Source organism: Anomaloglossus baeobatrachus, chromosome 8 (assembly GCF_048569485.1).
Source record: "Anomaloglossus baeobatrachus isolate aAnoBae1 chromosome 8, aAnoBae1.hap1, whole genome shotgun sequence".
Lineage (NCBI taxonomy): Eukaryota > Metazoa > Chordata > Amphibia > Anura > Aromobatidae > Anomaloglossus > Anomaloglossus baeobatrachus.
Window position 1 is genome coordinate 203,934,071 of NC_134360.1, and position 14,814 is coordinate 203,948,884.

The 14,814-nt window shown below is 40.6% G+C and overlaps 1 protein-coding gene across 3 annotated transcripts in view; it reads right to left on the reverse strand.

Moving 5' to 3' along the window:
* The window catches only part of LOC142249404 (uncharacterized), a 126,585-nt gene extending 113,320 nt beyond the window's left edge, over positions 1-13,265 (reverse strand). For all 3 annotated transcript variants that reach the window (XM_075321055.1, XM_075321056.1, XM_075321054.1), the window contains exons 1-5: positions 13,169-13,265; positions 13,019-13,074; positions 12,680-12,736; positions 9,980-10,036; positions 1,593-1,643 (exon numbers count right to left, since the gene is read on the reverse strand). In XM_075321055.1, coding sequence (XP_075177170.1) covers positions 1,593-1,643; positions 9,980-10,036; positions 12,680-12,736; positions 13,019-13,074; positions 13,169-13,220 — 273 coding nt within the window. In that variant the 5' untranslated portion in view covers positions 13,221-13,265. The remainder of the gene's footprint in view (positions 1-1,592; positions 1,644-9,979; positions 10,037-12,679; positions 12,737-13,018; positions 13,075-13,168) is intronic.
* Between the last annotated feature and the right edge of the window lie 1,549 nt (positions 13,266-14,814).

Here is a 14,814-nt window from a genome sequence, read left to right on the forward strand (position 1 = left end):
ATATTTTAGGCTGTTTTACCCATTCTTTATCTTATTCTGTTCTGTGCTACATCAGTGCCATTTTTGTGCATCGACCCATTCTGACATGAGATCTTTTTTGCAAGGCCACCTGTTACGTCTATGTCTGTTTTTTCCATTGTGTCACTTTTTGCTTTAATAAATGAAATTGTTCTATTAACTCTTTGTCCTCCGGTGTTTTTGTATATCAGAGTTGTTGGCAATGGTTGCAGCTACACTGCTTACCTGCTCATTGCCTTAAATATGGTTGCCTATTGGAGGTTTCCCTGCTTAATATATATATATATGTATAGGAACATTATTGTTTCCTCCCATGCAGGGACGTTTGTATACAGTGGAATATCTTTGTAATAATACAGTAGTTTGCAGGAATAACAAGATAACTGCAATATTCTTCTAGTGTTGTGGGATTGGTTCTCCCATTTAGGATGTCTATGGTTTATCATCAGAATATGCTACAAGTACTTTATAGAAGTGGTTACTGGTTTATAAGACACACCCCAAATGTAGAGGAAAAAAAAAGGTAAAAAGAATGGAGTCAGTCTTACAATCCAGGTGTCTCTTACAGTGGGAATGGCAGTAGTGGTGGAGCAGGGGTCACAGGAGGTAGAAGCGGTGGTGGAGAAGGTCGATGCTGCAGGTGGTGTGGGCGGCAGATGTCCCAGATGCTGTAAGACAGGCAACGTCCAGAAACTGTCGGCGGTGCGGGTTTCAAAGAAATGGAGCCCGAAGTTGGAGCATGGGCATATTGAGCTGTCGGCTCAGTGACAAGCCGAGATCTCACCTGTGCACACACCACCTCCGGGCGCCATTTCCCTTAAGTCTGCTGCTGGGAGATAAATGGGCCGGAGGCGGCATGTGTGCAGATGAGATCTTGAGCCAAGAGCTCCATCTGCGCATGCGCCACCTCCAGGCGCCATTATTTGAACCCCGCACCGCTGACATTTTCAGGATGCCCCTGCCTCATAGCCCGCCGATGCACAGCCTGCCGCTTCAGCCCTGGCACAGCCCGCAGCACCAGCCCCTGCACAGCCAGCCGCACCAACTCCAGCACAGCCCGCCACTCAGGCCCCAGCACAGTGCCTGCCTCCTGGAATCCCTCTCCACCACCTCCCGGTAAGGTGCATTCGGATTCTAAGATGTACCTCTCATTTTCCTCCCAATCTTTGGGGAGAAAAAGTGCGTCTTATAATCCAAAAAATACAGTGGCTTTCTTGAGAATTGGGTCCCATCCTACATTGCTGTCAGCTGAGAGGTGACTGTACATGCAATGCTCTCTTCATTTACTGGTTTAAGAATTGCAATAATTGAAGATTTGATTGCATCCTGGATTCTCTTTTCTTATCTCAGTATAGACTTTGGTCCCAACTGTTTCCAGCAAAACAGCTGGGGATAACCTTTAATATCTTGTTAATTATTTTATTTCTCCAGGCAAATGTCTTTTTCCATTATTTTGTTTAGATACTAAAACAAGATCTGATTTCGAGCCTTCCTTTAATGCTCCCCTGTAGGACATAATGTAAAATATGTACATAATCCTCTTTTACTTTCACTTGTTATCGATATAATCTTACGATTGTTCCATTTGTGCCAAGTAGGGTATCAGCAAGACATCCAACCTGTCCCTATAAAAGGTATTAAAAGAAAAAATATAAAGTGAAGTTCAACCTTTGAATCTCAATTAATATAAATTTACAGTAGTTACATTATTTTTTTTTCCTATACCACAAGAATTTTGTTACAAGTATTTGGGTTTTTCAGGCGGTTTGCGCATCAGAAGCTTGAAAAAAACATTGTGTGCACAATTCTCAAGGATGTTTTCCCATCAGAAAATGCTCAGAAGACTGAACATTACTATGTTCATATATTACTATGTAAAAACGACTTGCAGTGAACATGTTTAGGCTTTTGAATGTCTTTTACCCCCATCAGGTTTCTAAAAACATCAAGCAGCTGAAATAAGTAACCTGTCCATTCTTCTCTGTACTTTATAATACAAATCAAAGCGAAAAGGTCAAAATGAAAATACACCCCGAGATGCTGAATGTTGTTAGGAGCATTTTGTCCTTATTGTTGCTTAAAAAGTTAATAGCATCTACCTTATTATACAATAGAGTGGAAAATGAAAAAAACTGGAAAGCGACAGTAAACAAGACGTTAAAAAAAAACCATGTGAAAGCCCTCCGAAAAAAAGTCAGTGGCCAAAACTGTGGGAAAAATGCTCAGGAAACAAAAAAAATATACAAATGACTCTTTAGAAAACAACATCAGAGTTTCCTAAAGAGTCTTCTTGCTGAAAACTTGAAGGATTTGCCCACCTGTAAAAGATACACTAATCAATAGATCAGTAAGGGAGTTTTACAATAACAGTAAAGCCTACATGGAAAACTCCACACATAAATATATTAAAAGAAGATTTTTATTGAATTTCCAAAGTTTAAAAAACACTAAAAAAAGCTAAAAAAAGGAAAAGGACACAAGATCACCTTGGTCCAAGCAGTATCAAAGTAGCAAATTTACAATCAATAATCCATGATAAGAAGTATGATTTGCAATGCATACATAGAACAACCAAGTGGCAGAAAAAAGCAAATAAGTAAATATAATAAATGAAATGCAATGCTGTCACTAAACCACAAGGTGGCAGTAGAGCACCAATAAGGTGAGTAAGATTAGGAGTATAAGGTGCAATGTACACAAATAACAACCAGGTGGCAGTAGAGAGCAAATAAATAAGAATGTATAATTATAAATGTGAAAGGCCCTCCACAACCACAAAGTGGCAATAGAGCACCATTAAACAAGTACAACCATGAATATAAAGTGTATGCTCTCACATAACCACATGGTGGCAGAATTACCATAAAAAGGTAAAGTGCATGTTCTCACATAACCACATGGTGGCAGAATTACCATACAATGGAGTCCTAGTCACAGTAAGCAGAGGCTTTTATAAAGTATGTCTCATTCCTATTAACATATAGGGATCATCAAGCAATGAACTGCACAATGACAAAAGGCCAAGGACAATGCAAGTGAAGATTATAAGAGAAGATAACCACATGGAGTAGAGAGAGTATTTAAATACACATGGAGTAGAATAATTACCACAAGGACTGCCCCTTGACGCACCTTTCGCCATCGCTTCCTCAGAAGCGGTGGACACCCCATCTGAGGAAGCGAGGGCGAAACGCGTGTCAAGGGGCGGTCCTTGTGGTAATTATTTACACACTCTCTTTACTCCATGTGGTTATCTTCTCTTATAATCTTCACTTGCATTGTCCTTGGCCTTTTGTCATTGTGCAGATCAGCACTTGATGATCCCTATATGTTAATAGGAATGAGACATACTTTATAAAAGCCTCTGCTTACTGTGACTAGGACTCCATTGTATGGTAATTCTGCCACCATGTGGTTATGTGAGAGCATACACTTTATATTCATGGTTGTACTTGTTTAATGGTGCTCTATTGCCACCTTGTGGTTGTGGAGGGCCTTTCACATTTATAATTATACATTCTTATTTATTTGCTCTCTACTGCCACCTGGTTGTTATTTGTGTACATTGCACCTTATGCTCCTAATCATACTCACCTTATTGGTGCTCTACTGCCACCTTGTGGTTTAGTGAAAGCATTGCATTTCATTTATTATATTTACTTATTTGCTTTTTTCTGCCACTTGGTTGTTCTATGTATGCATTGCAAATCATACTTCTTATCATGGATTATTGATTGTAAATTTGCTACTTTGATACTGCTTGGACCAAGGTGATCTTGTGTCCTTTTCCTTTTTTAGTGTTTTTTAGTGTTTTTTAAACTTTGGAAATTCAATAAAAATCTTATTTTAATATATTTATGTGTGGAGTTTTCCATGTAGGCTTCACCTGGAAAATATGTTGTGTGCACATACCCTGTAAAATGCTTGTAGATCTCAGGACTTTGTCAGTAACAAACAGGATCCAATACGGCATGTGTGCTACGTTAGGCTAGATTGCATTAATGAGTTTTTGGTGACTTTTACATTGTGAACTTAAAGTGGTGCAAAAAAAAGCCGGGCTGGGGTGGCGGAGGACTAGTCAGGTCTCTCCCTATAGTTCACACTTTTCAGATTTTGCTTTCTGTAGAAAGCCACAGTATTTTAGAGAAAAACATACACCGTGTGCAGAATTATTGGGCAAGATGTTTTTTTTTTTTTTATGGATCAACAACTATGTTCTCAATCAACCCAAGACTCATAAATATCAAAGCTTAATATTTTTGGAAGTTGGAGTGGCTTTTTTTTTAGATTTGGCTATCTTAGGAGGATATCTGTTTGTGCAGGTAAACTATTACTGTGCAGAATTATTAGGCATCTTAATAAAAAACAAATAGATTCCATTCTCACTTGTTTATTTTCACCAGGTAAACCAATATAACTGCACAAAACTTAGAAATAAACATTTCTGACATGCAAAAACAAAACCCCCAAAAAATTAGTGACCAAATTTCTTTCTGATGACACTCAACAGCCTACAATCCATAGATTCTGTCAGTTGCTTGATCTGCGTACGATCAATATTGCATGCAGCAGCCACCACAGCCTCCCAGACACTGTTCCGAGAGGTGTACTGTTTTCCCTCCCTGTAGATATCACATTTTATGAGGGACCACAGGTTCTCTATGGGGTTCAGAGCAGGTGAACAAAGGGGCCATGTCATTATTTTTTCATCTTTTAGACCTTTACTGGCCAGCCACGCTGTGGAGTAATTGGATGCATGTGATGGAGCATTGTCCTGCATGAAAATCATGTTTTTCTTGAATGATACCGACTTCTTCCTGTACCACTGCTTGAAGAAGTTGTCTTCCAGAAACTGGCAGTAGGTCTGGGAGTTGAGCTTCACACCATCCTCAACCCGAAAAGATCCCACAAGTTCATCTTTGATGATACCAGCTCATACCAGTACCCCACCTCCACCTTGCTGGCGTCTGAGTCGGAGTGGAGCTTTCTGTCCTTTACTGATCCAGCCTCTGGCCCATCCATCTGGCCCATAAAGAGTCACTCTCATTTCATCAGTCCATAAAACCTTTGAAAAATCAGTCTTAAGATATTTCTTGGCCCAGTCTTGACGTTTTATCTTATGTTTCTTGTTCAAAGGTGGTCGTTTTTCAGCCTTCCTTATCTTGACCATGTCCCTGAGTATGGCACACCTTGTGCTTTTTGATACTCCAGTAACGCTGCAGCTTTGAAATATGGCCAAACTGGTGGCAAATGGCATCTTGGCAGCTTCACGCTTGATTTTCCTCAATTCATGGGCAGTTATTTTGCGCCTTGTTTGCCCAACACGCTTCTTGCGACCCTGTTGGCTATTTGCCATGAAACGCTTGATTGTTCGATGATCACGCTTCAAAAGTTTGGCAATTTCAAGACTGCTGCATCCCTCTGCAAGACATCTCACAATTTTGAACTTTTCAGAGCCTGTCAAATCTCTCTTCTGACCCATTTTGCCAAAGGAAAGGAAGTTGCCTAATAATTAAGCACACCTTACATAGGTGTTGATGTCATTACACCACACCCCTCCTCATTACAGAGATGCACATGTTGTGAATGTCAGTTATGCTTTTGCTGCTATGAGGCTCCCTCTTGTGGCCAGGAATGGTTTGGACAGAGACCAGGTGTGCTGGAGCAATGGGCGTTTCCATTGCTAACTCTCTGCCTATTTAAACCCTAGCCTCCTAGCAGGCTGAGCCGGTTATCATTGTCCTGTAGCTCACTAGCCTTTTCATCTTGCTCCAGACCACATGTACCCCAGATAAGTGCTTAGTTCTTTCTTATGTTGTTTTTGTTCTTTTGTTCTTATCTGGGTTGTCAATTATTGTGGTTGTTTTCAGTTTATTTGCATGCAGGAATCTTCCCTCTCTGTTGCTTTGCTGGGAAGCTCTCTGCAGCTATGTTTGGAGTTTTGCTCCTATAAGTCCATGTGTTTGTTGCTTCTTGAATTTGTAATTGTTCCTGTTTTCTGCTCATTGGTTTGACAAGAGCGCCTGATATAGGACAGAGTGCAGATCATTGCGATCTGAGCACCTTTTTGTACTATCAGGTATTTGGGTTTTTGTAGGGTTTTTCTCTGGCCACCATCAGCCCCTTTCCCATCCTTTCCTATTTAGTCAGTGGGGCCTCACCTTTGCTAATCCTATCATCTACCTGTGTATTGTATTTTCCTATATCACAGTAATCTTGAATGTGGGGGGCTTGCTATACCTTTTGCGGTCTATTTCTGAGGCAGAGAGTGATTCATCCTTCCTTCCTTTAGGATAGCTAGTTCTCCAGCTGGATTCGCGGTGCATAGGATGTTAGTTCACCCCTCAGCTACTGCTAGTGTTGATGGTTAGTAAGGGGATGGCAGCCAGATTAGTTGCCAATGCTCTTGTCACCTTTTTGCCAATGATATATTGTGATCTTCCATGGTTTGGGATCATAACATGCACATCACTTGATTTACTTAATTGGTAGTTGGGTCTCAAGCCTATACAGCTTGGAGTAGGACAACATGTATAAAAAGTATCATATGATCAAAATACTAATTTGCGTAATAATTTTGCACACAGTGTACATCGATGCATTCCTGAAGCCAGGCTCTGATCCATGCTGCCCGTGATTTGGATAGCATGAATCAAGTGAAAGGATTCCTTTAAAATTAGCATACAGGTATGATACCCTAAAAGAGTATTTCTGTCCAGTTACATTATATATTCCATGACTAGAGTTGAACAAGCACCTAACTATTCGTAGTCGCTATACTCATAACGAGTACTGTCTAGTGTCTACTACTCACGTATTCATTGCGAATAGCATGTGCAATGCAAGTCAATGGGGAAAAGCTTGCAAAGTAACGAGTAACCCGAATGCCGTACTATTCGTGTGAGTAGCGAATAGTGCGGAATTCGGGTTACTCGTTACATTGCGAGTATTCCCCGTTGACTTGCATTGCACATGCTATTCAAATCAAATACGCGAGTAGTAGACAGTACTCATTATGAGTATAGCGAGTGCGAATAGTTAGGTGCTTGCTCAACTCTATCCATGATGCTTCTTGGCCAGTCAGCAGCTCAGAAGAAAATTGTGACATGATGGTATTAATTTAGGTAAGACCTCCTTCACACATCCATGAAAAATGTTTGTGTTTTGCATGGCTGTGTCGAAGGTGCGTATGGCCCATCTGTGTGCCGTGATTTTGGCATACTTGTGTTCACCGTGTCCTATCCATGATAACACACGGAGAGCAGGAACTTTTTACTCATCTGCCCCTGTGCTGATGTCTCTGCACTGCTGCATCCGACTCCGCGGTGCAGTGAATATGCATTAGCAAAATGAGTGGGACCCAGATGCAAGGGACAGCAGTGCCAAAGACAGCAACGACAGAGACAGGTGAGTATAGAAAATCATTTTATTTCAAAAACACGTGTTTTCTCCGGTTTGTGTCAAACTGATGTCACACGGATCACATAAGTGTGTGATCCATGTGACATCAGTGCTGCCGGAGAAAAACGGACTTGTCTCTGTGCAGAACACATGGACACATGGTCGTTGTGAAAATCTGATGTGTACACAGAAACATTAATTTTAATGGGTCTGCGTATGTTCATTTCTCCGATACGAATGAAAACTGTCGTCATATGTACCAGAATCACTGATGTGTCAAGGAGGCCTAAGAAAGCAAAATAGCCCCATACCATGTTTCCCCAAAATAAGATAGAATCTTGTATTATTTTTGGCTAGAAAAGATGTGCTAGGGCTTACTTTCAGGGGATGTCTTATATTTTATTTTTGCTGTTTGTTGCCCCATTGTGTTGCTGTAAGGAAAATTTATAGTCACATCCTGGCTGTTAATATAAAATGAATATTCACCCCTTCCTTTGCATCAATCATTAGTACAGTGTGGTGGGCGGGGGAAGGGGTGAATATTCATTTTGTATTAACAGCGGACGTGCAACAATAAATTCTCCGGTGCAACATACAGCAATAAAAAAGACATTCTGAAAGGGCTGCACAAGCTGAATTTCAGGATACTATTAGTGTGATGATCTGCAATTAAGGCTGATTTGTGAAGTAGTGCTTAAACAGTGGGCATGGAAAGTATTCAGATCCCTTTAAAATTTTCCCTCTTTTTTTCATTGCCGCCATTTGGTAAATTCAAAAAAGTTCTTTTTTTTCTCATTAATGTACATTCTGCACCGCATCTTGACAGAAATAAACCAGAAATGTAGAAATATTTGCAATTTTTTTAAACAAGAAAAACTGAAATATCACATGGTCATAAGTATTCAGACCCTTTTCTCAGTATTGAGTAGAAGCACCCTCCTTTTGAGATAATAAGCTATGTGTCTTCTTGGGAATGATGCAATGCAACACATTTTTCACACCTGGATTTGGGGATCCTCTGCCATTCTTCCTTGCAAATCCTCTCCATTTCCGTCAGGTTGGATGGTGAATGTTAATGGACAGCCATTTTCAGGTCTCTCCAAAGATACTCAATTGTGTTTAGGTTCAAGGCTCTGGCAGGGCCAGTCAAGAATGGTCACAGAGTTGTTCTGAAGTCACTCCTTTGTTATTTTAGCTGTGTGCTTAGGGTCATTGTCTTGTTGGAAGGTGACCCTTCAGCCAAGTCTGAGGTCAAAAGCACTCTGGAAGAGGTCTTCTACCAGGATATCTCTGTACTTGGCTGTATTCATCTTTCCTTCAATTGCAATCAGTCGTCCTGTCCCTGCAGCTGAAAAACACCCCCATAGAATGATGCTGCCACTGCCATGTTTCACTGTTGGGAATGTATTGGGCAGGTGAAGAGCAATGCCTGGTTTTCTCCACACATACCGCTTAAAATTATCACCAAAAAGTTCTATCTTTTTCTCATTAGACCAGAGAATCTTATTTCTCATAGACTGGGAATCCTTCATGTGGTTCTTGTTTTCTTTTTTTCAATCTCTAGGCAGGCTTTCATATCTCTTGCACTAAGGAGAGGCTTCCGTCAGGCCACTGTGCCATAAAGGACTGACTGGTGGAGGGCTGCAGTGATAGTTTACTTTGTGGAACTTTCTCCCATCTCCCTACTGCATCTCTGGAGCTCAGTCACAGTGATCTTGGGGTTGTTCTTTATCTCTCTCACCAAGGCTCTTCTCACATGATTGCTCAGTTTGGCTGTATGGCCAGGTCTATGAAGAGTTCTCGTGGTCCCAAACTTATTTCATTTAAGGATTATGGAGGTCACTATGCTCTTAGGAACATTGAGTACTGCAGAAATTCTTTTGTAACCTTGGCCAGATCTGTGCCTTACCACAATTCTGTCTCTGAGCTCCTTGGGCAGTTCCTTTGACCTCATGATTCTCATTTGGTCTGACATGCACAGTGAGTTGTTAGGTCTTATATAGACAGGTGTGCGCCTTTCCAAATCAAGTCCTATCAGTTTAATTAAACACAGCTGGACTCCAATGAAGGAGTAGAACCATCTCAAGGAGGATCACAAGGAAATGGACAGCATGTGACTTAAATATGAGTATCTGAGCAAAGGGTCTGAATACTTATGACCATGTGATATTTCAAGTTTTCTTGTTTAAAAAATTTGCAAAAATTTCTACATTTCTGTTTTTTTTCTGTCAAGATGGGTTGCAGAGTGATTTATCTGCAGAGTGAACATTAATGACAAAAAATGAACTTTTTTTGAATTTACCAAATGGCTGCAATGAAACAAAGAGAAGAAAATTTAGAGGGGTCTGAATACTTTTCGTACCCACTGTATTTTAAGCATATTCCAAAAATGCCGAAAATTCCTGCTAGGGCTTATTTTCGGGGAAACATGGTATTATCTATATACCCTGCATTGGCATTTGCTTATATGTACATGTTCTTCAAGCATTACATTATCATTAGTGTGGGAAAACTACGGTATATCTTAACATTCAACAACAGACCCTTGTATATTTCTTACCGATGTCGATTTTAATGCATTGAAGAAATTTTCAAAGTTAGCTGCATTGTCATCAAACTGTAAAATGACAATTAACAAAATGGATATAATTAAATCTATGTAAGGTAAAATGATCAACTGATTGATATAAAGAGGTATTGCCAATATACGACGGAAACCTTAAGCTTAGCCTATCCAGGGGCGGACATGCCATTGATGCATGCAGTGCATGTCTTTTTTACCATATGCATTACTCTGTGCTTCAGAGAACAAGCTGCTTATATCTTATTTCTGCTCATGCTGAGATATCGACTTTTATGAAATCAGAAAATGATTGATCAAAGTTTCAGTAAATGTTTACACTCAATGTTAGTAAAGAAAACCTTTTGAAAATGTTGATGATAAAATATAAGATAGGTTATTATAACGTGCATTTATATGTACACCTTCACTCCTTTAAACTGTTTGTCTAGTTAAAATCACATACGTATTTTTCGTAGATGCTCCCCAAAATTAGAGAAACAAAAAAAAAAGGGGGGGTCCGTCTTACAATCCGGTGGTGTTTAATCGGGGTAGTACTAACAGTGGTGGTGAAGTGAATTTGAAATAACATAGAAGGAAAAGTGCACAGCACTGCTTACCCTTTCAAGAGGTAGTGAGATGATCCCGTTTCACCACTAAGCAGTGTGGTTGTTGCTTTGTGATATCGGGCACAATCCTGAAAAAATTCCTGGTATGAAGGAAGCTGCTGTCTCAACCGTGGTGCTATTGCCCAGACGAAGCCATCAATTCATAGAAAATAAAAGAGCGGGCAGCACTCTGCAGGTAGCTTCAGACAGCTTTATTTTTCGATGCTAACAGGTGTAACAGACATGAGGGAGTGGAGGGAGGGGAGCACGAGGACGACGGTACCGTTTCGCACCTTTAGGGGCGCTTTCACGGGTCCATACCCGTGAAAGCGCCCCTAGAGGTGCGAAACGGTACCGGTAAAGCTGTCTGAAGCTACCTGCAGAGTGCTGCCCGTTCTTTTATTTTCTATGAAGTGGTGGTGAAGTGGGGTCACAGGAGGCAGGCGCGGTGGTGGAGCAGGTCGATACTGCAGGCGGTGCAGTCGGCGGTTGTCCAAGATGCTGTGAGGTAGGCAACTTCAAGAAACGGTCAGCGGTGTAGGCATCAAAGAAATGGCTCCCGGAGTCAGCATGTGTGCAGATTGAGCTATCGGCTCAATGACAAGCTGAGCTCTCATCTGCGCACACGCCACCTCCGGTCTCCAGTTTCCTTAAGTCCGCTGCTGAGAAATCAATGGACTGGAGGTGGCGTGTTCTCAGATGGGATCTTGAGCTGAGAGCTCTATCTGCGTACGCGCCAAATCCGGATGCCATTATTTGAGGCCCACACCGCTGACAACTTCAGGATGGCCCTGCCTCTACGCTTGCAGCACAGCAGCACACAGCACCACAGCACAGTGCCCCACAGGCCTCAGCACAGCGCCCCACAGGCCCCAGCACAGCATTCCCGCAGCCCGCAGCATTGCCCCTACCTCTTGCTACCCTTTTCCACCACCTCCTGTTAAGGTGCATTCGGATTATAAAACGCACCCCTCATTTTCCTCACCAATTTTTGTGAGGAAAGTGTTTCTTATCATCTGAAAAATATGGTATACTAATGGTAAAGTCAAACACATTATGGCTTGGAAGAAATGGTCAAGAGTTGAAGAAGTCTTCATCATTTATTTCCCCCTATAAATCAATAGTGCACGTGAAAATCAGAAACCTTGTAATGTGTCTCATTAGAGAAATTTGCTTCTTTCTCCTCCTGGACTGATCATTCATTTTCAAAATTCTCAATTTACAAGAAAAATCTGTCTCCAGTAAATATAAAGTCATTTCTGAGATAGGAGATGATAGTCGGTGAACTTGCAGCAGATTGTGTCGGTCTCTAGCTCCTGCTCTCTCCAGAGAACTTTATGAGCACCAACTGCCATATCCTATTTCAGTAATATGAATATCTGTCTTCACTTAATATAGAATTTACCTATTAATTGAGAATTTTCAGAATGAATGATAAGTCCTGGAGGAAAAAAAAAGCAGATTTCTCTGATAAACATATGCTACAAAGTTTCTTATTTTCATATGTTCCATTGATTTATACAATAAAGATAAGAATAACGATAACTCTTTTTAAGTTTTATTTTCTCATTTAGGTTGTACAAAATACACTGATAAGTTGTAATTCTTGTTCTACCATGATTTCTTATTGTATTGAAGGTTAATTTCTTTTTCTTAAACTTCAACAACGGAGTACATGTTATATTGTGATTAATCTCTGCAATTATTACAGCATTCACTACAGGGGAATAGATACAAGAATGCATGTCTTTTTTCCTTCATACTTTCTCTTCTAACTCGTCTACAGAATAGGAGATAGATGTAAACTATCATGTATGTATTAGAAGAAAAGTGTAGAACGGCATCTTGACTTTTCTGTATAACCATATCTGCAATGCTGAATCTGTTTTCTAACAAATATCAACACATTTTGGGGGTTCAGATATTCTTGATTCTGTAGATTGTAATGTTCTTGTGATTTAAAAAAGCTTTGTAAGGTCAGAATATTAGTTAGAACAGAGTTTGTTGCTAATTGATTCTCATATTTTTAAAGTACAAGTCATATCGGTATGTTTTTATCTTATTAAAGACTGACACAATAACATATACTTACTTTGCCTTTATAGTTACAAGTAAATGTTCTAAATTTCTGCATGAGATCTGGAAATTGCTAATTGAGAAGAGACAATTAATTTGAGCAATCAATGTAGGAACGATAATGTTGATAAAATAAGACCATATGTAATGGACATGTTTATGAGAACATGAAATAATAGGAGCACTGAACCACTGGGAAAAATAATAATCACCACTAATATATTGTACACAGTATAGCTTCTATTTTACAGAAATTAATTATGTCTGAATGAAAACAACTTAACATTAATGGTTGTAGATATGTTTTAGAATTTCAGTGTGAGATTAGTGACATTTTTCCCTTCAAGAATCTTACCTTTAGTTCATCTGACATGTACTTCCACCTCGTATCAGGATTTGTATCAGTAATTCCTTTACAAATAGAGCAAAAAAAAAAAACTCAACAAGTTATCTCACAATGCATAGGAATAATTTATGATTTAACAGAATGTCACACTCTACATACCGGGAGCAGCGAGGCTGAGACCAGCCAGTACCAGGAATACGATGATCTTCATTCTGCAGATAGTGGAGCTCAAGGCATGGATAGCACCAATCAATGTCCTTCCTTTATAGCACTAAAATTGATGGCATCCCTAAACACTCTACATGGCACTGCGCACATTGGAAACTGTCCTAGACAAAGGCAACTTTGATGTTAGAACTAGATCAATCAAGTTTATTAAACTAGTTATGACACCATTTAACATTTGCCAACATTTCACATCCTGCATTAAATGTAAACATTAATATAACCTGATGTTGTTTTTAGCCTTTAGCTTTTTATATGTGCCAGATTTTGCTATTACCAATTTTAATAAATAATACTAATGATTAATGCATTCTACAGTAGGAATCCCCCATATCTGTCTAAAGGCTGCTTTAAACGCAGCGACATCGCTAAAGCGATGTCATTGGGGTCACAGAATTCGTGACGCACATCGGGCCGCTTTAGCGATGTAGTTGCGTGTGACACCTACGTGCGATTTAAAGTGGTCGCAAAATCGTGCAAAATCGTTAATCGTTGACATAATCCCCTATTCCCAAAAAAACGTTGCTGCTGCCGGTACGATGTTGTTCGTCATTCCTGCGGCAGCACACATCGCTATGTGTGACACCACAGGAGCCAGGAACCTCACCTTACCTGTGACCGCCGGCAATGAGGAAGGAAGGAGGTGGGCAGGATGTTCGTCCCGCTCATCTCCACCCTTCCGCTTCGATTGGGTGGCCGCTTAGTGACGTCGCTGTGACGCCGAACAAACCGCCCCCTTAGAAAGGAGGCGGTTCGCCGGTCATAGCGACGTCGCTAGGCAGGTAAGTAGTGTGACGGGTCCGAGAGATTTTGTGCACCTCGGGCAGTGATTTGCCCGTGACGCACAAATGATGGGGGCGGGTATGCACACTAGCGATCTCGCTAGCAAGATCGCAGTGTGTAAAGCGGCCTTAAGCCTTAACATAACACACTCACTCACTTAAGAAAATAAATACAGGAAAATGGTCTATCCAGGGTCTGGAGGATGTGGGGAGAACACTTCACCCCATGGATTGTTACGATTCTTATTATTCCTCCTACAGGTGCATAGACCTGTTCCTACTCAGTCGACATGTTCTGACCTGGCACAAACAGGCCTTTGTAGGAAATATCTCTTGGTCCGATCATGCTTTCATATTCCTGTGTCTTACCATCCAGGATGGGTTTTTGAAGCCCTGGACATGGCAACTCAATGACAATCTTTTGAGGGACCAGATGTGTACCACGGAAATACGGAGTACTATATCTGGGTTCTTGGGTATACACTTTGCTGACCTCATGGCTTTCCCAACACAGTGGGAGGAGCTCAACTGTGTGTTGAGGTGGATTTTGATCAAACATGGGTCCAGGTTCAAAAGAAAGCAAGCACAAAGGATTTTTTCTTTAGTGAAAAAAATCACAGATCTTGAGTGTGCCCATAAGAACTCGCTTTCAGCTCCTATCCTTGGGGACCTTATCAAAACGAGATAACTTAAATCCCTTGTCAATCAGCAATATGCACACCAAAAGACTTGATTTAATAAATTTCTCTGTGAATTTGCAGATAAATGTGGGAGACCGCTGGCTAGAGTTCTTCACCC